The sequence below is a fragment of the Mustelus asterias genome, chromosome 7 (genome assembly GCF_964213995.1).
Source record: "Mustelus asterias chromosome 7, sMusAst1.hap1.1, whole genome shotgun sequence".
Lineage (NCBI taxonomy): Eukaryota > Metazoa > Chordata > Chondrichthyes > Carcharhiniformes > Triakidae > Mustelus > Mustelus asterias.
In genome coordinates, this window is record NC_135807.1 from 103,803,881 (window position 1) to 103,828,375 (window position 24,495).

General features: G+C 41.9%; 1 protein-coding gene across 6 annotated transcripts in view; it reads left to right on the plus strand.

Annotated features, from left to right (window-relative positions):
• golga4 (golgin A4) overlaps positions 1 to 24,495 on the plus strand; it is a 188,303-nt gene that overhangs the window by 61,372 nt on the left and 102,436 nt on the right. For all 6 annotated transcript variants that reach the window (XM_078216643.1, XM_078216641.1, XM_078216640.1 and 3 more), the window contains 3 exons: positions 245 to 429; positions 3,900 to 3,983; positions 11,922 to 12,069. In XM_078216643.1, the coding sequence (XP_078072769.1) occupies positions 245 to 429; positions 3,900 to 3,983; positions 11,922 to 12,069 (417 nt within the window). The remainder of the gene's footprint in view (positions 1 to 244; positions 430 to 3,899; positions 3,984 to 11,921; positions 12,070 to 24,495) is intronic.

The following is a 24,495-nucleotide window of genomic DNA, read 5'->3' on the forward strand; positions in this document are numbered from 1 at the left end:
TCAAATTTCTGGCCTTGTCAGACATTGAAATGAGATTTAATAGAACATAGATTTAGTCAAGTATGATGAGTGACAATTTGACATTTCAAGTTTATGTTACATTAGTAATTGATTTTACAATATCAGTAAACAATTCTAATAGTTTTAGTGTCTGTGTTAACACGGGGAAAATATTGTGGCGTAGTTTGCAGACATTCTTTTACAGTTCTGTTGCTAACAAATGAGTTACCATTGTGTCATACAGAGGGAGCTGGAGATGCTACTTCCTTAACAGTTCTTCAGAAACGCGTGAAGAGGCAAGAAAATCTGCTACAGCGCTGCAAGGAGATGATTCACACACATAAAGAACGCTGCACTCAGATGACCAGTGAAAAGGAAGCCCTACAAGAACAACTGGATGAGCGTTATCAGGAGCTGGAAAAAATAAAGGTGAATTTCAAAATGGGTGGAGCTTTTCTTTGCTCTGGGTTCCCTTTTATACTGTGGAGATGCCAGCGTTGGACTGGGGTAAACACAGTAAGAAGTTTACAAACACCAGGTTAAAGTCCAACAGGTTTATTTGGTAGCAAAAGCCACAAGCTTTCGGAGCCTTAAGCTCCTTCTTCAGGTGAGTGGGAATTCTGTTCACAAACAGGGTATATAAAGACACAGACTCAATTTACAGAATAATGGTTGGAATGCGAATACTTACAGCTAATCAAGTCTTAAAGGTACAAACAATGTGAGTGGAGAGAGCATTAAGACAGATTAAAGAGATGTGTATTGTCTCCAGGTAGGACAGCCAGTGAGATTCTGCAAGTCCAGGCAAGCTGTGGGGATTACAGATAGTGTGACATGAGCCCAATATCCCGGTTGAGGCCGTCCTCGTGTGTGCGGAACTTGGCTATCAGTTTCTGCTCAGCGACTCTGCGCCGTCGTGTGTCGTGAAGGCCACCTTGGAGAACGCTTACTCGAATATCAGAGGCCGAATGTCCATGACTGCTGAAGTGCTCCCCAACAGGAAGAGAACAGTCTTGCCTGGTGATTGTCAAGCGGTGTTCATTTGCTGCGCTGCAGGAAAGGATGACCCGAGGCATGGTACATTGGGGAAACCATGCAGGCACTGCGACAACGGATGAATGAACACCGCCCTGCCGGTCGCCCCGGCGCGTCCGCCCTGCCGGTCGCCCCGGGCTGATGAAAAGAGCTGATGTTTCGAGTCCAGACGACCCTTGGTCAAAGCTTTGACAAAGGGTCGTCTGGACTCGAAACGTCAGCTCTTTTCTCTCCTTACAGATGCTACCAGACCTGCTGAGATTTTCCAGCATTTTCTCTTTTGGTTCCAGATTCCAGCATCCGTAGTAATTTGCTTTTATGACTCTGTAGCCCTTCCACTAAGTCATTTAGAAATATTGTGAAAAGCTGAAGCCCCAGTGCAAATCCTTGGTTGAGACCACTAGATGCATCTTGACAACTAGAGTGCCTCTCTCTGTCTCTTGCCTCCTAACCAATTCCCCACCGTGCCAACGGATTGCCTCCAATTCAATGCATGCAAATTTTAGTTAAATTTTTTATGTGGAAACTTATTGAATGCTGTCTGCAAGTTCACATAAATAACATTAATTGACACTGAAATATTTTTGTTATTGCAAAACGTTGAGCTAGGTTTGTTGGATATTATGTAACCATATACAAATCCATCCTGCTTCTTGCTGATAAAATCATATTTGACCAAATGCTCAGTTACTCTATTCTAGGTGACAAATTCTAATAAGTCCCCAAAACAGACACTAGAAAAATCAGTTTCAAATGTTCTAATTTTTCTCTTAATCATTCTTAAATAATAGTGATATTGGCAATTATCCAATCCATGGACAAATTGCATTTTGTAAGATTATGATTGAAGCATCTCCAACTTCCTCACCTGCTCCCTTTAATAGTACTGCTGCATCACAGCGCCAGGGACCTGGGTTCAATTCCGGCCTCAGGTGACTGTGTGTGTGTGTGGAGTTTGCACATTCTCCCTGTGTCTGCGTGGGGTTTCTCTGGGGGCTCTGGCTTCCTCACACAGTTCAAAGCTGTGCAGGTTAGGTTGCTTGGCCATGCTAAGTTGCCCCTTCGTGTTAGGGGAGATTAGCAGGGTAAATATGTGGGGTTATGGGGATAGGGCCTGGGTGGGATTGTTGTTGGTGCAGGCTCAATGGGCCCCTCGAGCCTGCCCCGCCATTCAATAAGATCATGGCTGATCTGATAGTGGTTTAGTTCCACTTACCAGCCCGCTCCCCATAACCCTTAATTCCCTTATTGATCAGAAATCTATCTACCTGTGACTTAAACATATTTAACGAGGTAGCCTCCACTGCTTCAATGGGCAGAGAATTCCAGAGATTCACTACCCTCTGAGAGAAGAAATTCCTCCTCACCTCTGTTCTAAACTGACTCCCCCTTATTTTGAGGCTGTGTCCTCCAGTTCTTGTTTCCTTTCTAAGTGGAAAGAATCTCTCTGCCTCTACCCTGTCTAGCCCAACATTCCATTTGCCTTCTTGATCACCTGCTGCACCTGCAAACTGAGTTTTTGCGATTCATGCACAAGGACTCCCAGGTCCCTCTGCACAGTAGCATGTTGTAATTTTTCACCATTTAAATAATAGTCCATTTTACTATTATTCCTTCCAAAGTGAATAACCTCACACTTGTCAACATTATACTCCATCTGCCAGATCCTCGCCCACTCACTTAGCCTATCCAAATCTTTCCGCATCCTCCACGCAATTCGCTTTCCCACTCATCTTTGTATCATCCGCAAACTTTGTTACCCTACACTCGGTCCCTTCCTCCAGATCATCCATGTATATGGTAAACAGTTGAGGCCCCAGCACCGATCCCTGCGGCACACCACTAGTCACCAACTGCCAACCAGAAAAGCACCCATTTATTCCAACTCTCTGCTTCCTGTTAGATAGCCAATCCTCAATCCACGCTAACACTTTACCACCAACTCCATGTACCTTAATCTTCTGCAGCAACCTTTTGTGAGGCACCTTATTGAACGCCTTCTGGAAATCCAAAAACACCACATCCACCGGTTCCCCTCTGTCAACCGCACTCGTTACATCTTCATAAAAATACAGTAAATTCGTCAAACACGACTTTCCCTTCATGAATGCATGCTGCGTCTGCTTGATCGAACCATTTTTTTCCAGGTGTCCTGCTATTCTTTAATGATGGATTCCAGCAATTTCCCAACTACGGACGTTAAGCTAACCGGCCTGTAGTTACCCGCCTTTTGTCTACCTCCTTTTTTAAACAGTGGCGTCACATTCGCTGTTTTCCAATCAGCCGGTACTTCCCCAGAGTCCAGCGAATTTTGATAAATTACAACCAACGCATCTATTTACTTATCTTTGCAACAAGTTGCCAATTTTCTCATATTTACAACGATGGAACTTTTGAACAGAAACCAAGTGAATTCACAGAAAAAGAGATAAAATAGGAATGTGAAGCTAATTTAAGAGATTGACATTGTCATAAGCTTGTGATCATGCTGTGTGTTGTACCAATTTTTGGATAATGGTGCAGGAGGATTTGTTTTTAGTCATGGCTCGGTTGGTCGCACTTTGCATCTGAATCACAAGACTCTGGGGTTCAGGTCACACTCCAGGCCTTGGGCACAAAGTTTTGGCTGACTTTGCAGTGCAGTTCTGAGGGAATGCTGCATCGTCGGATATTTGGATCAGATGTTAAATCGAGGCCCCACCAGCCCCTTCAGGTGGCTGTGAAACATAGTAGAGCACTTTCTTGAAGAAGCGTAAGGGAGATAAACCCGGTTTGTAAATGCCTTTTACTATGTTGTAAGTATTGTCCAATATAATCAGGATATCTGATGGAAAATGTCTTTTCACGTTGTTTATTTTCTTCAGGATCTGCACTCTGCTGAAAAGACTAAACTAATCACTCAACTTCGCGATGCAAAGAATTTAATTGAACAATTGGAACAAGATAAGGTGAGCAGTACTTCAGTCAGGTGAGTGGGATAATGTCTCATTAACAGCTGTTGGAAATAGCTGGAGCAGTTACATTCTGCATTGCATGAGTTGCCGCAGAGGTGACCCAGGCTCTAATTCAGCCATGCAGTAGGTTTTGCACTGAAGTAATTGATGTATTTCTGTAAAGTGCATTGATCTTTGTTAGCACAAATTATTGCTAACATAGTTTTATTGGTGGTAGAACATAGAACATTACAGCGCAGTACAGGCCCTTCAACCCTCGATGTTGCGCCAACCAGTGAAACCAATCTAAAGCCCATCTAACCTACACTATTCCAATATCATCCATATGTTTATCCAATGACCATTTAAATGCCCTTAATGTTGGCGAGTCCACTGCTGCTGCAGGCAGGGCATTCCACGCCCTTACTACTCTCTGAGTGAAGAACCTATCTCTGACATCTGTCCTATATCTATCACCCCTCAATTTAAAGCTATGTCCCCTCGTGCTAGCTATCACCATCCAAGGAAAAAGGCTCTCACTATCCACCCTATCTAAGCCTCTCACTATCCACCCTATCTAAGCCTCTGACTATCCACCCTATCTAAGCCTCTGATCATTTTGTATGCCTCTATTAAGTCACCTCTTGACTTTCTTCTCTCTAACGAAAACAGCCTCAAGTCCCTCAGCTTTTCTTCATAAGACCTTCCCACCATTCCAGGCAACATCCTAGTAAATCTCCTCTGCACCCTTTCCAATGCTTCCACATCTTTCCTATGATGCTGTGACCATAACTGTACGCAATACTCCAAGTGCGGCCGCACCAGAGTTTTGTACAGCTGCAACATGGCCTCCTGGCTCCAAAACTCAATCCCTCCACCAATGAAAGCTAACACTCCGTACGCCTTCTTAACAACCCTATCAACCTGGGTGCCAACTTTCAGGGATCTATGCACATGAACACCCAGATCCCTCTGTTCATCCACACTACCAAGTATTTTACCATTAGCCCAGTACTCTGTATTCCTGTTACTCCTTCCAAAGTGAATCACCTCACACTTTTCCGCATTGAACTCCATTTGCCACCTCTCAGCCCAGCTCTGCAGCTTATCTATGTCCCTCTGTAACCTGCAACAATCTTCCGCACTGTCCACAACTCCACCGACTTCAGTGTCATCCGCAAATTTACTAACCCATCCTTCTACGTCCTCATCCAGGTGATTTATAAAAATGACAAACAGCAGTGGCCCCAAAACAGATCCTTGTGGTACACCACTAGTAACTGAACTCCAGGATGAACACTTCCCATCAACCACCACCCTCTGTCTTCTTACAGCTAGCCAATTCCTGATCCAAACCGCTAAATCACCCTCAATCCCATGCCTCCGTAACTTCTGCAATAGCTTACCGTGGGGAACCTTATCAAACGCTTTACTGAAATCCATACACACCACATCAACTGCTTTACCCTCATCCACCTCTTTGGTCACCTTCTCAAAGAACTCAGTAAGGTTTGTGAGGCACGACCTACCCTTCACAAAACCGTGTTGACTATCCCTAATCAAATTATTCCTTTCTAGATGATTATAAATCCTATCTCTTATAATCCTTTCCAAAACTTTGCCCACAACAGAAGTAAGGCTCACTGGTCTATAATTACCAGGGTTGTCCCTACTCCCCTTCTTGAACAAGGGGACAACATTTGCTATCCTCCAGTCTTCAGGCACTATTCCTGTAGACAATGACGATATAAAGATCAAAGCCAAAGGCTCTGCAATCTCCTCCCTAGCCTCCCAGAGAATTCTGGGATAAATCCCATCTGGCCCAGGGGACTTAGCAATTCTGGAAAGTGTGAAAATAGATAACACCTCCTCCTTATTAACCTCAATCCCGTCTAGTCCAATAGTCTGTATCTCAGTATTCTCCTCGACAACATTGTCTTTTTCCTGCGTGAATACTGACGAAAAATATTCATTTAGTGCCTCTCCTATCTCTTCAGGCTCCATGCACAACTTCCCACTACTGTCCTTGACTGGCCGTAATCTTACCCTCGTCATTCTTTTATTCCTGACATACCTATAGAAGGCTTTATGGTTTTCCTTGATCCTACCTGCCAAAGACTTCTCATGTCCCCTCCTGGCTCCTCTTCGGTCTCCCTTTAGGTCCTTCCTGGCAAACTTGTAACTCTCAAGCACCCTAACTGAGCCTTCACGTCTCATCTTTACATAAGTCTTCTTCTTCCTCTTTACAAAAGATTCAACTTCTTTAGTAAACCACGGTTCCCTCACTCGACCAGGTACATACTTATCAAGGACACCCAGTAGCTGTCCCTTGAAAAAGGTCCACATTTCAATTGTGCCCATCCCCTGCAGTTTCCTTCTGCAACCTATGCATCCTAAATCTCGCCTAATCGCATCATAATTTCCTTTCCCCCAGCTATAACTCTTGCCCTTCGGTATATATCTTTGTGATTTTTATAAATGACCTGGATGAGGAAGTGGAAGGATGGGTTGGCAGGTTTGCTGATGACACAAAGGTTGGTGGTGTTGTGGATAGTGTAGAGGGATGTCAGCAGTTGCAACGAGACATAGATAAGATGCAAGACTGGGCGGAAAGGTGACAGATGGACTTCAACCCAGATAAGTGTGTGGTGGATCATTTTGGCAGGTCGAATAGGATGAAAGAAGATAATATTAAGGGTAAGATGCTTGGCAGTGTGGAAGATCAGAAGGATCTTGGAGTCAGGGTTCATAGGACGCTCAAAGCAGCGTCGCAGTTAGAGGCTGTGGTTAAGAAGGCGTATGGAATGCTAGCCTTCATCAATAGAGGAATTGAGTTTGGAAATCGGGCGATAATGCTGCAGCTGTATAGGACCCTGGTCAGACCCCACCTGGAGTACTGTGCCCAGCTCTGGTCGCCTCATTACAGAAAGGATGTGGAAGCCATAGAAAGGGTGCAGAGGAGATTTACAAGGATGTTGCCTGGATTAGGTGGCATGCCTTATCAGGATAGGTTGAGAGAGCTAGGTTGTTTCTCCTTGGAGAAGCGAAGGATGAGAGGTGACCTGAGAGATGTGTATAAGATGTTGAGAGGTATTGAAAGAGTGAATTCTCAGAGACTTTTACCCCGGGCTGAAATGGTTGCCACAAGAGGTCACCGGTTTTGGGTGCCCGGGAGTAGGTACAGAGGAGATGTTAGGGGTAAGTTTTTCACTCAGAGGGTGGTGGGTGCGTGGAATCGGCTGCCAGTAGTGGTGGTGGAGGCGGAGTCGATAGGGTCTTTTAAGAGACTTTTGGATAAGTTCATGGAAGTTAGTAAGATAGAGGGTTATAGGTAAGCCTAGTAGGTAGGGACATGTTCGGCGCAACTTGTAGGCCGAAGGGCCTGTTTGTGCTGCAGCTTTTCTATGTTCTATACCTATTCCTTTCCATCGCTAAAGTAAACGTAACCGAATTGTGGTCACTATCACCCAAGTGCTCACCTACCTCCAAATCTAACACCTGGTCTGGTTCATTACCCAGTACCAAATCCAATGTGGCCTCACCTCTTGTTGGCCTATCTACATACTGTGTCAGGAAACCCTCCTGCACACATTGGACAAAAACTGACCCATCTAAAGTACTCGAACTATAGTTTTTCCAGTCAATATTTGCAGAGTTAAAGTCCCCCATAACAACTATCCTGTTACTTTCGCTCCTATCCAGAATCATCTTTCCAATCCTTTCCTCTACATCTCTGGAACTTTTCGGAGACCTATAGAAAACTCCCAACAGGGTGACCTCTCCTTTCCTGTTTCTAACCTCAGCCCATACTACCTCAGTATGAGTTCTCATCAAACGTCCTTTCTGCCACCATAATACTGTCCTTGACTAACAATGCCACACCTCCACCTCTTTTACCACCTTCCCTGCTCTTACTGAAACATCTAAACCCCGGAACCTGCAACAACCATTCCTGTCCCTGCTCTATCCATGTCTCCGAGATGGCCACAACATCGAAGTCCCAGGTACCAACCCATGCTGCAAGTTCACCCACCTTATTCCGGATGCACCTGGCATTGACGTATACACACTTCAAACCACCTTTCTGCCTGTCAGTACACTCCTGCGACGCTGAAACCTTATTAACAAAGAACAATACAGCACAGAAACAGGCCCTTCGGCCCTCCAAGCCAGCGCCGCTCCCTGGTCCAAACTAGACCATTCTTTTGTATCCCTCCATTCCCACTCCGTTCATGTGGCTATCTAGATAAGTCTTAAACGTTCCCAGTGTGTCCACCTCCACCACCTTGCCTGGCAGCGCATTCCAGGCCCCCACCACCCTCTGTGTAAAATATGTCCTTCTGATATCTGTGTTAAACCTCCCCCCCTTCATCTTGAACCTATGACTCCTCGTGAACGTCACCACGGACCTGGGGAAAAGCTTCCCACCGTTCACCCTATCTATGCCTTTCATAATTTTATACACCTCTATTAAGTCTCCCCTCATCCTCCGTCTTTCCAGGGAGAACAACCCCAGTTTACCCAATCTCTCCTCATAACTGAGCCCCTCTATGCCAGGCAACATCCTGGTAAACCTCCTCTGTACTCTCTCCAAAGCCTCCACGTCCTTCTGGTAGTGTGGCGATCAGAACTGGACGCAGTATTCCAAATGCAGCTGAACCAACGTTCTATACATCTGCAACATCAGACCCCAACTTTTATACTCTATGCCCCGTCCTATAAAGGCAAGCATGCCATATGCCTTCTTCACCACCACCTCCACCTGTGACGTCACCTTCAAGGATCTGTGGACTTGCACACCCAGGTCCCTCTGCGTATCTACACCCTTTATGGTTCTGCCATTTATCTACCTTCTGCAGGAAAAAGACCCTTCCACTACCACCCTCTGTCTTCTGTGACCAAGCCAGTTCTCCACCCATCTTGCCACCTCCCCCTTTATCCCATGAAATCCATGACCTCACTACTCTCAACCTCGTGTACACTGGATCTACAATTCAGGTTCCCATCCCCCTGCTGAATTAGTTTAAACCCTCCCAAAGAGCATTAGCAAATTTCGCCCCCAGGATATTGGTACCCCTCTGGTTCACGTGTAGACCATCCCGTTTGTAGAGGTCCCACCTACCCCAGAATGAGCCCCAATTGTCCAGGTATCTGAATCCCTCCCTCCTGCACCATCCCTGTAGCCACGTCTTCAACTGCTCTCTCTCCCTATTCCCCTCCTCACTATCACGTGGCACGGGTAACAAACCAGAGATAACAACTCTGTTCTCGCCCTAAGCTTCCACCCTAACTCCCTGAATTTCTGCCTTCCATCCCCATCCCTTTTCCTACCTATGTCTTGGGTACCTGTGTGAACCACGACTTGGGGCTGGTCCCCCCTCCCCCTTAAGGATCCCGAAAACACGATCCGAGACATCACGGACCCTGGTACCTGGGAGGCAACAAACCAAACGCGAGTCCCTCTCGTTCCCACAGAATCTCCTATCTATCCCCCTAACTATGGAGTCCCCAATAACTAATGATCTACTCCTCCCCCTCCTTCCTTTCTGAGCAACAGGGACAGACTCTGTGCCAGAGACCTGTACCCCACGGCTTACTCCTGTTAAGTCTTCCCCCCCCAACAGTATCCAAAACGGAATACTTGTTATTAGAGGAACAGGGGATCCAGGGAATCGCTGCTCTAACTGTTTCTTACCCCTTTTAGCCGTCACCTACGTATCATAATTTCTAGGAGTAGCTACCTCCCTGTAGCTTCTATCTATAGCTGCCTCTGCCTCCCAAATGATCCTGAGTTCATCCAGTTCCAGCTTCGGATCCCTAACACGGTCTTTAAGGAGCTGGAATTGGGTGCACTTCCTGCAGGTGTGTCCCTGAGACTGATAGTCTGAATTTGTATCCTGCAAAGATCTGTGTTGGTTTCAACTGGTTACTTTATTCATTAAAACCATATTCATTAATGCCTTTAATGATAAAACATGTAGCTACATGTCAAAATGACACACAAATAGTCAGCATTCTAGATGGAAGTACAAAATTACAGAGCAATATTGATAGGTTAAGTAAATGGGTGAAACAGTGGCAAATGGACTTCTGTGTAGGGTAATGTTAGCTTATCCACTTTGACCTAAAAATGCTAGAAGATAGTACTTTCTAAATGGTGATATTCCCAAAACAGTGGAGTCCAAAGAGATTTTGGAAGCCCAAGTCTATAAAATCGTGAAAATGTCATGAACATGTACAGAAAATAATCAAAAAGGTGAATGGAATGCTGACCTTTAGACCTCAAAGACTACATATAAGGAGGTAAAGTCATGATGCTTCAGTTATGCAAAATGCTGTTAGACCACACCTAAAACGCACAATTCTGGAAACCAAGCCTTAGGAAGGATAAGTGGATCTTGGAAGGAATGGAGTGTAATATATGGCCTGCCAAGGGTTAAAGTACAAAGAGACTTTACTAAAACTGGGGTTGTATTCCCTGAAATTTAGAAGGATAGGAATGATTTGATCACAGTTTTTGAGTTAAGAGAAACATAGGATAAATAAAGAGAAACCATATGGGATTAGCTCCAGTAGGAGCATGGGCAACACCCACTGATATCACTTCGTAGCCTCTTTGAACTCCTCCAAGACTTCTCTATTCTCACTCTACTTGTCCAAAATCTGATATCAAGTAAAGTTTATTTATTAGTCACAAGTAGGCTGATCACTAATGAAGCTACTGTGAAAATCCCCTAGTCACCACACTCCAACGCCTGTTCGGTTACACTGAGGGACAATTTAACCTGAACAATTCACCTAATCAATACATCTTTTGGACTATGGGAGGAAACCTGGAGCACCTGGAGGAAACCCACGCAGACATTGAGAGAACATGTAGACTCCGCAAAGACAGTGACCCAAGCCGGTTCCCTGGCGCTGTGAGGCAGCAGCGCTAACCAGTGTGTCGGGGGGGGGGGGGGGGAGGAATACTTTTGCCCATCCAACAAGGTCAATGTCTTTGTCACTGATTCCATTCCCTTCCCTGACTCAGCCTGAACCATTTCCCCATCCTATTGGACCCTGTCCTAGGCTTCTGGCCTCCATATCTTCTCTATCACTTCGGTTCCTTACTTCCATTTTTGTAACATTGCCCTTCTCCATCCTTAACCTTGGACAATCTGCTGTCAGCACACTCAGCTTGTTACCTGCAGGCTCAACTATTAATAGTGCTTTCTTAACCAGTCTTCCATCACTCCCCTTAACCCTTGGCAAATGTAAAACTCTGCTCTTATCCTATCTGGCATTATGTCCTTCACTTCTAATTTAACATTTCAGGTAGCAAAATAAATGCTTATTGGATTTTGATAGAAACTGAAATAATATGACGTTAAATTTGTATTTTCTTAAAAATAATTAGATATTGTATTGTCGAGAAACTTGATATTCCACAAATTTAAAATTAGTTTTCCAAGGCCAATGAGCATGTTTAGCAATAGTTATGAAATTACAGCACCATTAAAAGTTGTAACTCACCAACAAGGGGTAACTTTTTCACGAGTTCTTCGTGATTTTGACTGCATGTAATGGGAATTTTCTTGGCTGAGTTTTTGAATTGCTATTGATTATGAAGGGAGTCTGAGTTTTAAAAGTTATTATTAAAGAGTGAAATATTATTCAATGAGATACCGATGGAATGAAAATTCTTCCAACCTCATTTCTCCATTCCCTTAATTTGAAATAAACTTTCAAAAGAAAGCAATAGCTTCTAGGGATAAAATGATACTCCCGTTGTAGGAGACAGTTCTGAGATCTCATGAACTGTTTGGTGTGAACAAGATGGAAGAGAAAGTAATTGGAGCAGTGGGAGGTTTGTGAGCTGCATAAACATCAGCACACATCAATTTGACTCTGTGGTCTGTTTCTGCGCTGTTTACTTTTTGTAAGGAAAAATAAAGCTTTGATAAATTACAGGGTATGGTGATCGCAGAGACAAAACGGCAAATGCATGAAACATTGGAAATTAAAGAAGAGGAAATCTCTCAACTTCGTGCAAGAATTCAGCAGTTCAGTGGACAACGTGAAGAACTGCTTGAACAGAAAGAGAAGTCTGACAAAGCTGGTAAGCAATTCCTGCTATGTAATAATTTTTACATGTTTTCTTTGTTTCTTTTCAAAAGAAATTCCTTAAGTGGCTATCTAAGCTCAGTCAAATTCAATAAATAATTAGTGAGTACATCCAGATTTAATTGTAGAAGAAAAAATAGTGAGTCTGGTTCAGCCAGATATTTTACCAACAAATTAACAAGACATACTTCAGACATTAACTAGTAATTGAGCATTTGTGAAATCTGTCTCAGCTTCGATTGTTAACTTATTTCCACAAACTTCTCTTAGTTTCTACTTTGTGCACCAGTTTTTATTGCACGTTTATCATCTCTGTGATTCTTAACTTTGAAAGATACACTAATGTCCAATAGTAGGTCAAAGGAACATTTTTACCATGTGTTGTTTCTTCATACTACTTTGGAAAGTCTGCTCGCACAGGCATTTCAGTATTAATACGATCAAAACTTTCCGTGCTTGCAGGTGCTGTCTGTCAACATTCACTAGCTTTGCTTTGATGCTGCTCATCCCTTTGGCATTTTTCTGATGGTTGCAGTTTGTTAGTGATAACTACACAGGATGTGGACTGAATATTTAAGTTGACTAATTTTAGAACAATTCAAGCTTCATCAGAAGCTTTTAACTTTTTACGTGTCAAAGTAGTGATAGTGAGATAAATAGTCACTTGCTTTATACCATTATAATCCTTCCTTGGATCAAACATTGATCTTGTTTGAATGAGATAATAAACCAGTGTTTTATTAGTAAAGCATTATTGTTGTGGGTTAGGTGAGAATTTGATGCTATGGTGTACTTATTTGATGACCTAATTTGTCCAGTTTGATCATATATTTAATGGGAGGATAATTTACAATCAGCTCATTGAAGCTGTTCGACAATAAGTGATGAGACCGTGCTGAACTTACTAAAGTAACAAAAGTAAGTTTTTGCCCATCTATTATTTCTTTCTACATTTCATTTATTATAAATGGTATAAAATTAAACCTTTTGGCTTCATTTTGAGTTTGTATGACTTCAGTTTAATTTTCCATGCCAATGATACAACATCCTTCATTTTGTGCACAGAATAATGGCAAGGCTATCAGCGTTCGAGGTAGAGTAATTAATTGGAAAGCAACTTGCAATGTTTGCATATGCGCAGTTAAATGCGGAAATCAGAAACTTCCTATCTAATTTGCCTTGATCTTTCAGAATCTTCATTGCACTGCTATCTCACTGAGCGATTTAGCATTGAAGCACATGACAGACATGAAGTTAGGCCTTATCCATTCAAGAGTCGGTGAATTTTTAATGACATGCTGAGCCTTAATTATTGCCAAATGAACTCTCTGGAACTAAAAATTTGCTTTTACAAATTTCATGTCTCATTCTTTCACGTTGAAATTATTGTTTGAAATTCATAAGGGAAATGAAAAAATATTTTTCTGAACCTTTTTCTTTATCTCTTACTTTTTGCTTAATCCAATCTTTCCCTTTCCTGATTCCGTCTTTTGGGCATGAATTTACATTATATTAAATTTTCCAACTTAAAATTCCTAGTTCCGACTTAGAGGTTTCAGTTTCGTTGATTGAAGAGGCGATGCCATTGCTTGCTTTGTTCACACACATCCGGGTTTCAAACATGGAGGATGGTAAATTGTTGCACAAATTGGGATGTTGATGTGGAGTGATAATGTTACTGGATTGGTAACCCCCCAAGCTAATGCTCTGAGTTGAGATTAACTAATAAATTTTGAATTAAAGCCATGAAATTATTGGATTATCATAAAACCATATGCTTCACCTATATCCTTTAGGGAAGGACATCTGTCTCCTTACAGGTCAGTCCTATATGTGACTCTAGATCCACAGCAATGTGATTGACTTTTAACTGCCCTCTGAAATGGCCTGGCAAGCTCCTCAGTTTTAGAAAGCCAATGCAGAAAAGTTGAAAAGGAATGAAACAGTATAAACTACCCAGCATCGATCTAGTAACTGGAATTGGCAAAGGCCCAGTCAACCTTGAAAGTTCCTCCTTTCTGACATCTGGGGACTGTGCCAAAATTGGAAGATCTGTCCCACTGACTTTTGAAACAACACCTTGGCTTAGTCGTACTGACCAATTCATACTTTACGGACAATGTCCCAGGCATCTGAATCTGGGTATGTCCTGATCCAGCTGCAGGACAGACTCATCAGAGATGATGGCACAGTGGCATACAATCAGAAAGGAGTGGTGAGGGAGTCCTCAACATTGACTCTGAACCCAATTATGTCTCTCAGCATCAGATCAAACACATGCCAAGTACCTCCTGCTGATTACCATTTACCATCCTCCCTGAGTATGGTAAATGAGTATCCTTGACCATGCTGAGTATCCTTGACCATGTTGACTTTGGAACATGTTATTAACAACCTTATCAAGCGACACTTGCACAACAATTCCCTGCTCTCAGTTTCAGTTCCACTTGGGCCTTCTAGCTCCTGACCTGGCCTTGGTCCAAACTTCGACAAAAGAGCTGAATTCAAGAGTTGAGGGATTGCCATTGACATTGAGGCAGCCTTTGACCGAATACGGCATCAAGGAACCCTAAATAAATTGAGGTCAATGGGAATTAAGGTTGAAAGCTTTCCACTGGTTGGATTCTTATCTAGTGCAAAGGAAGATGGCTTTGGTTGTTGGAGGCCAATCACCTCAGCCCCAGGACATGGCAGGAATTCCTCAAGGTAGTGTCTTAATCCCAACGATCTTCACCTGCGTAATCAATGACCTTTCCTCCAAACTAAGGTTAGAAGTGGGGTGTTCGCTGATGATTGCAGTGTTCAGTTTCATTTACGGCTACTCAGGTACTGAAGCAATGTGTGTCCATATGCCAAACGACCTGGACAGCATTCAGTTTTGGGTTGATGAGTGGTAAGTAGCATTCATGCCAAATAAGTGCCAGGCATGACCATCTTGTACCAAAGAGAATCTAACCATCTTCCTTTGATATTGAATGGCATTTATCACCACTAATTTTCTCACTATCAACGTTCTAAGGGTTACCATTGACTAGAATCTTAATTGGGCCAGTAATATAAATCCTGTGGCTAAAAGAGTAGATCAGTGGTTGCAAATCTGCAATGATTAATTTGCCTGACCCCTCAAAATCCTGTCCACCATGTAGAAATGCCATGTCAGGAATATGATGAAATGCTGTGCACTTGCCTGGATGAGCTCCGAGAACACAAATTTAACAGTATCCAGAACTAAGTGGCCCACTGGACCGGAAATCCAATCAACACCTTAAACATTCACAGAAGCATCGTAGCAGCAGTGTACAGCATCTACATGATGCAGTGCAGCAACTTGTCGAAACTCCTTTGATTGCCGCCTTCTAAACTATGATTTCTAACACTGAGAAAGACAAGGGCAGCAGACACATGGGAAGACAACCACCTACAATTTCTCCTTCAATCCATGCACCATCCTTAGTTGGAACTGTGCTACTTACCTTTCACTGTTGCTGAGTCAAATGCCAGGAACTCACTTCTTCACAGCACTTCGTAACAGCATTCGTAGCCATTTCATGGGCTTTTAGAAAATTCTTTCTTGGAGAGGGAATGTCGCTGACAAAGCTAACATTTTTTTCTCATTGATTCTGGAAGGTGGCTCACCTCCACCTTCTCAAGGGCAATTAAGGATGGGCAATAAATGCTTGCCTTGTCGGCGACCCTTCCACCCTGTGAAATAAGTTTTTAAAAGCCCATGAAAAATCTTTGGACAGCTGTAAGTGGAATGAATGGTGAGTGCTGTTGACTGCAAGATCCATGCAAAAGTATCCAGCAGCAATGATTCACTATGTTTCATAAATTTTAAACTTCAACTTTAAAACTTAATATTAGATCTTCCATTTTTATCAATTTTTGTTTGGCACCATGAACAACTCTGTTCCGTACAATTTCTTTGTTTTCAAATTATTGAAGCATAGGTAATTAAAATGAGAATATTTTTCTTTGCAAATGAGCAGTTGGAACACTACAATTGACTTCATTATGTGCAGATTATGGAGGGGGTAAACGCCTAAGACTACTCACTACTGATTCCCATGCAATGAAGCTGTTGAAAAAGATGCATGCGTGGGTATCGGGTGAGACCAGAAACCGGCTTGCCAAAGCTCCTTTCCCAAGTGATTGAATAGCCTGCTAACACTCAATCTTACTGAAAGAATAACCTCTTGGTGCTGACACCTGACTCCATTGTTAGAATTTTAAATTATAAATTGTGTAATAAAATTTTTTTAAATGTATTTGATAATAGCGTTCTGGCCCCTTGGTAGTTGATATGTCCAACTAAATTGCCATCTGATTGTCATTCATGTTTCCGTGCATCGTGTGTACATTTTACATGGTAGCAATTCTGTTTTGCTTTGGTATATGAGTAATGATAGCATTGTTAATAAGTTCTTAACAAAGATGGTGAAGTATTAAGTATTGCTTGATGGAACACATTTTAATAGGTTACTGTTAAATGGAAGGCACTGTCAGATTTTCACTATTTTTAGTTTTAAGGTTCACTGTGCAGAAATCTTACACAGCATTTTATTTCTGTACATCCACGCATGCCAATAAGTGAATCATGGTGCCTTTCCCAAGCCTTGTATGAACAGGACTGGGGTAAGGGCTCTTCTTTCTTACACTCCATAGTGCTTGCACTTGCTCAACAAGTAAACCCTATGCTTCTCAGGCAATAGTTTTACTCCTTTAATGACAAAAATCAATTGTTCCTTTCATGCAAAACACATAGTTAAAATAACGATGGAATTATTCATAAAGTTTTATATTTTTCCAATTTGTGTGCCTAGTTTCAGCATCTCTTTCAAAAATTTGTTGCATTGGTCCGTGTACTAAAATTAGTTTGGCATTTTTTTAAGAAGAAATTAAATAACAGGGACATATTTTTATTTTTTCCAGTTGCAAGTTGAAGAATTGCACATATCTGAGCATGCCATTTGCAGTTAGATCCTTTAGACAATCAACACTAAAGCTGTTGCCCTGTTCAATAAGTTAGAATTCATTCATCTCCCATTCTCCAACAGCCTCTCGTGAAAACCACTGAGTATTGCAGCACTTAGCTTTTTCACAGTGAAAAGATGTACTATATGCGAATAGTTTGACAGTCAGATGCTAGACCAATAATTGTTTTATAACATAATGGTGCCCTCTCATTGATTGTATGCAGTGGGTATTCAAGTGCTTTAGGTTTGTTGCTTACACAGAAGTTAATGTTCTATGTAAATTAAACTCCAAGGTAAGAAGCATTACTGCTTAATGTACTAGAAAGGCACGTGCACTCATACAGAGCAGAATTCCAAGTCGATATAAATTTGTATATTTAAGCTGCAGATGTCATTAATGCCAGCATTGGTGGCTGTGGCAAGACACCCACAGAATGTATTGGACTTGATTAGTTTCTGGGTTTTTTCTGATTCGCTTTTGTCTGCCAATTTTCTCACCATTCGTATTATTCTGCTATTGAGTTCTTGCTTAAGTGACCTTTTTGATGTATGAGTGTTGGCAGGCTATATCACAGCCCAGCCCAATTCTATTTCAGCTGATGACCAAGCCTGTGAGGATACATGTTGACATGAAGTGGGAATATTGCCTGCTTTTTATTTAACTTAAGACTTTTCCTTTCTAAAACCAAGCCTCTGTTGAAGTAAGTTGTTACACCTGTACTACAAGCCAGCTGAGATCACCTATTTTGGTTCAGATTAGGGGTCAACCTTGAATTGGCTTGGTCACTATGGCTCAGCCACTCCAGAGCCTGAACGAGCTGAACTATGGGTGATGTCAGTAACTTGGGTATTTTATTCTGCTTCAAATCTTGGCTTTAAAATTTGGCAGATGCTTCTTTGATTCAAATAAACCACCAATTCTCTGTTGTTAAGTATCTTAGTTGAGCCGGTGCAGTTTATGTATTGATGCCTCATTGGAGTAATATTCTGTCTGGTGCAGTCTAACAGGCTGCGAAAACATAGCACCTCAGAATCAAATACTTCAGTGTATTATGTGCAAACGTTGAAGCAGCTGAATACCAACCAACTGACATCTGTCTGATTCCTCACTTGCAGTATTGGATAAATGTGATGTGTACAGGTAGACTGTAATCATAACATACATCGGCCATTCTGGCTTTGCTGAATTCTAACAGTGCTGTGTGTTGTGCACGTACATAAGCAAGGCAACATCTTTCCATGTCCCAAGTTGCCCAGGTCAAAATAATAGCATGAGTTAGCTGAGTGCAGACCTTGATAAAATTGGGTAATTTGGGAGAGTGCTTAAATAAACTTTGCTATGCAATTGAATATTGAAATTATTTTCATACAGTTACAGATAAACTTCATACTTGAACTTATTAATCAATACAACAAAAGTAATTCCTTTCAAAAACCACTGTGTTGTCCCACAAAGAGTGACACATCAAGTTTCACACAGGTTTTTGGATTCCTTTTGTAGTATTATTTTTTGAAGTCTGATATTGTGTGGGTGCCGGGGTAGAGGGTAATAGCAGGGGCAGGGCAAAATTCATCCTTAATGTAAAGTAATTTAATTGCCTGAGATCCATAGTTTTAACTTTAAGTAGCCTTAATTGTGGTTTTGTGGAAGTTTGTCATTGTTGCTTGCTTCTTTCATTGATGTGTCATTGTTCACTGCAAAGAAAATGTCTGCTGATGTGTGCTGTGACAGTGACATAATAAAGCAGTACTTATGCATGTTGTGCTGTAGTTCACCATTGCAGATTATGTAAGATGAGCAAAATGGACCTTGACAGGTACAAGGACCAGTCACTTATTTTGTGTGGCAGATAATTCAAAAGATTTATATGAAATAATAATCATCAAAAAACTAAAATGTACTGTTTCTTGCCTAGCCTTTGAAAGCAACTGAGAATGCATCTTACAGCTAACGCTTCTATATTGTAACTCCACACCAATAATTTTATATTAACTCTTGATGATGTTCATAGCTACATACTTATTTTGAGTTTTATAGTATGTAGAGCAATTGGAATGGCTCTGGTGATTCGATAAGATTTTTACATTTGTACAGGTGCTGCTATTATTATTTTGAACAGGTTAAGGAAATAGTTACAAATCCATTTTGGCATTAATGGCATGGCAGTTCTGGATGTAGGAACTAGAAGTTGAGTTTTATGGGCTTGCACAAAAAACTGCTATTTCTATTACGACTCAAAAAAAATTACTGATTAATTGTATGAATCTTTTTTTTAAAAGTCTGAATATCATTAATGTTCTTGCAATTGAAATCAACTGTGTAAATACCGTTGAGCATATTAACCGTATAGTGGGTTTTAAAAAAAAGATGTTCTTGTGTGGTTTTTGTTACAGCTCTGTCCTTTGATGCTCTAATTTTTAACATTTCCTGCATTAATTTTCCCCAGATGTGTATAAATTTTGCTTTCACCAGGAGTGTTTGATGGATTTTGGAAATGTTTTCTGAATTTCATCACTCTTCAAAGCAGTTGCTTTGGTTATAGTTTAAGCAAATTATTTTCTAGCCAAGTGAATAATACCATAAAAATACGTATATTTCTAGCCAAGTGTATAATACCATAAAAATACATATATTTACATAAAGCAACTAATGTAACATTAGTAGAACCGAGTGGTGAATGGTAGTTTGATTTGGCAACAGTATGGGGCGATTGTGTTTACTGCTTCTTTGGAATTAACCAAGGGGCAATTTAGCATAGCCAATATTCCTATCTTGCACATCTTTGGACTGTGGAGGAAACCCAAACAGACACAAGGAGAATGTACAAATTCCACACACTGTCACACAAGGCTGGAATTGAACCTGGGTCCCTGGCGCTGGGAGGCAGTCGTGCTAACCACTTCCAACATGCTGCCCTTAAAAAGAAACCACACCTGGACTTTGAAGCTTTGAGTCCATTGAGACTGACCACTGACTGCTGCAACCGAACTGAGAGTCCTAAGAAAATATCTGCCAGACCGGGCCTGCGACAGGTGGTGGGAAGACCAAAAAAGAGGGGAAAACCTATTTGACTTGGCTCTCAATAGTCTCCCTGTTGATAGATGCATCTATCTGTCCATTGCAGAAAGGGTGACAATTGCACAGTCCTTGTGCAGGCAAAGTCCCACATTTATACTGAGGATACCCTCCACTAAAATCATAGAATCCCTACAGTGCAGAAGGAGGCCATTTGGCCCATTGAGTCTGCACTGACAACAATCCCACCCAGGCCCTATCCCCGTAGCCCTGATAATCCCCCTGATAAACTAAGGGAGATTATTTTAGCATGCCCAATCAATCAAACCCACACATCTTTGGAATTCTGGAGGAAACTCGCGCAGACACAGGGAGAATATGCAGACTCCACATCGACCCAAGCTGGGAATTGAACCCTGGTCCCTGGCACTGTGAGGCGAACCACAGTGCCACACCATCAGTCCAAAGATGCACAGGTTAGGAGATTGGTCATGCTAAATTGTCCCTTAGTGCCTCAAGATGTGTACATTAGGGGACTTAGCAGGGTAAATGGAGTTACAGGGAAAAGCTGGGGGTGAGATTTGGGGCAAACTTGATGTGCCAAATGGCTGCTTTCTGCATTGTAGAGATTCTATGATTCTATGCTAAATGGGATAAATTCAGAACAAATCTCGCAGTTCATATCTGATCATGAGCATCCGTGAGGCAGCGTGGGTTATCGCAGCAGAATTATGTTCAACTAAGACGTGTCATGTAAAATCATGCTTTATATCAAAAATTGAATTTTGAACGTACTGGCTGGAAACCCTAACTGATTTTTCGAAAGATGAAAGCCTCATTCCAGTGACTTTGGAGCACAGTCATTTGCATCACTTTACCTTCTGCATTCCAAGACTGTTAAAATGGATACAACCTGTATGCAAAGCTGCACTGGGACCAATGACCTTGAAAGAGAATGAGTGGGGTCCATCTTCAATCCCATTAGCACAACATCTAGACAAGCACCTGGATATTCAACTAAGTGGAGACAAAACATTGAACATAATGATGTGGACAATGGGACCCTGGCTAAGAGAAGAATTCCTAACCATGGTCAAAGTAAAGTAAATGTAATATACTACACAAGAGCATATTTGCATCATGCGACATTTGGCGAACAAGGCTCATGTGGTAAACCAAGTGCAGGTCATATTTTAAGCATCTGCTTTCTCTGCAGAATGGGGCAAGTCATTGAAGGAACAAGACTATCCCCAGGCAAACTTGCTCGTTTAACTCTGTCTGCTGATTTTGACTATCCAGGTATCATAGAGATTTTTAAAAGAATTTAATGCGGTGTTGTCTCCAGAAGTCAGTTCTTTTTTGTTGTCTTATTTAGGCCAGGTTAAGTGCAATTAAACTATCCTCTTTCTCTTATAAAAATTCAAGAAAGCCTGTCTCATCATGTCGATTAGGTAACAAGACCTAAACAGTTAAAAACTCATGGAATTGTGACTAGACCTATTTTTAAAAAAGCTTGTTGTGGTCAAACAAGAAGAGTGGAGTTGGTTGTGTCGTATTGTCATTGGGTGAGTAATCCAGAGATCAAGGGTAATGCCCTGGGCACCTGGATTCAAATCCCACATTGACAGATGGTAAGATTTGAATTGAACTAAAAAATCTGTAATTAAAATATTCTAATACCATAGTACCATTGTCAATTGTCACAAAAACCCATCTGGTTCACTAATGTCCTTTGGGGAAGGGAATCTGCCATCTTTACCTGGTCTGGCCTGCAAGTGTCTCCAAACCCACAGCAATGTGGTTGATTCTTAAATGCTCTCTGAAATGACCAAGCAAGCCACTCATCCCAAGAGCAATTCAGAATGGGCAATAAATGCTGGCCCAGCCAGAGACACCCATTTTAAAAAAAAAACCTCAACACCCCCCATACCTGATTATAACCATAACCTTATGATTTAGCAGATCCTTCACTTTACCATTGCCATCAAATCAAGGGATCATCTCTGCTTCAAAGACGAGTGCAGGAGAGCATGTCATGAAGAATGGGGTACCAACCTTATGAAACTACATCACATGCTACGTACATGCTAAACAGGGAACCGTACGCTGTCGACCAAGCAAAGAAATTCAACAAATAACTGATCAGAAGGAAGCTCTGTAGTCTTGCCACATCAAAGCATTGCAAAAAAACAAGGCAGTAGCATATGCAGTTACCTTCGGCCAGAAGTGTCAAGCAAATGATTCTTTATTGCCTCCTGAGGTTCCGAGTGCCACAGGGGTCAGTTTTGGGCCAATTTGATTCACTCCACCTGATAGTAAGAATTAGCTGATGACACTGCATGCAACAAAGGTTACAGGATTTGACAACATCCTGGCTGTTGTACTGGAGACTTGTCACAGAACTTGCCATGCCCCTTGTCAAGCTGTTCTAATGTAGCTACAGCACGGGCATTTACCCAACAATGTGAAAACTGTTTCACTCTATTCTGTCTACAAAAAGCAGGGCAAGTTAAATTTGACTAATTGTCATCCCATCAGTCTACTCTCATTCATCAGCAGAGTAATGGCAGGGGTAATTGATATTGCTTTTAAGTAGGACTTGGAGATAGCTTGCTTTTGATACTCAGTTGGGTTTGGCCAATGATGCTGGGTTATGAACCTCATTTACAGTCTTTGTCCAAACATGAACAAAAGAGCTGAATTTCTGAAGTGAGGTGAAAGCAATGTGACATTGAGGAGCCCTAGTTAAATTGAAGTGAATAGGAATCTGGAAAAACACTTCGCTCAGTGGGAGTCATAACTCATAGAAAGGAAGATTGATGTGGTTGTTGAAGGTCTGTCATCTCTGCCTCAGGCCATTATTGTAGGAGTTCTTCAGGGTAGTGTGCTCAGCTCACTCCATCTGCTATATGAATGACCTTCCCTCAATCATCAGGTTAGAAGTGGGAATAGTGATTGCACAGTGTTCAGTACCATTCATGATTCCTCACATACTGAAGTTGTTTGTGTTCATGTGCAGCAAGACATGGATAATGTTCAGGGTTGGGCTGAGGTAGATCAATACAGTAAGAGTTTTACTCATTACATATTAGATCAATATGACATGACATGAAATGAACGACAAAACTATGTATTTAAACCTTATTTTGCTACTTTCAAATGAACTTTTGCTGAATGGAAAAAAATGGCTGCAAGTCAGATGACCACAGGATTGGCCTTTGTTTTGAAAGCTGCCAACTTGAGCTACAAGAAAAAAAGCATTCTGTTCTCCTCATCGTGGAATCTTGCACCCAATTATAAGAACATTTATAATTGGGAAACCAGACGACTTGTAGGTAGAAACTCGCAATGCCTGCAGAGCTGCTAACAGACTCATCTCATATCCAGGGTTGTCCAGGTCCATTTCAAAAGGGCATCATTGAGAGGACAATGGATGTAATTTGCATCTTGATAAGCTCACCCCTCCAGCGGAATCAGAAGGTCTGCCTCGACGATGACTTCTCCACAAGATCTTTAATATTGATGGTAACTCTTTCAAAACCTAATGGCTGGGATATTATCAATTCTGAAATCCAGAAAAACATCCCTTGTGACATTGTGGAAAAAGAAGATCACATTATTCGGAGTGACCATTTTGAACAACAGCCTTCTCTTTAAAGCTTGTCTCTGCTGGAAGATTTCCAACCATCACCGCCAGAACTAACCCAGTCTTTATATACCAACTTCATCTTCTGGTATCTGCACCAACTATAAAACAACTCTGCAACTCTTCATCTGGCTGAACTTGAGATCCTGCATTGGGTGGCACAGTGGTTGTCACTGCTACCTCACAGCACCAGGGGCCTGGGTTCAATTCCCGGCTTGGGTCGCTGTCTGTGTGGAGTTTGCACATTCTCCCCGCGTCTGCGTGGGTTTCCTCTGGGTGCTCATGTTCCAAAGATGTGCGGGTTAGGTGGATTGGCCATGCTAAATTGACTCTAGTGTCAGGGGGATTAGCAGGGTAAATATGTGGGGTTACGGGAATAGGGCCTGGGTGGGATTGTGGTCGGTGCAGACCTGATGGGCCGAATGGCCTCCTTCTGCACTTTAGGGATTCTAGGATGATAGGAAAGAATTCCTCACTTGACTTGACCTGTTAAATCATGCGAACCAGTATTCATTTCTGTGATACTTTTACTACTACTATCCATAGTTCTAAAACTTTTTTTCTATTCCCCCCACTTTGTGTTTGTGTGTGTAGTGAGTGGGGTTTTCTGCAGTTTAGTAGTAAATTGGATCACTGAGGGTTTGCCACAGCATACTTAAAAATTATTCAAAATATCTTCTGCTTTAAGGACAGTTGATGAAATCGTAGAATCCCTACAGTGCAGAAGCAGGTAAATCGGCCCATCGGGTCTGCACCAACAACAATCCCACCTCGGCATTCTCC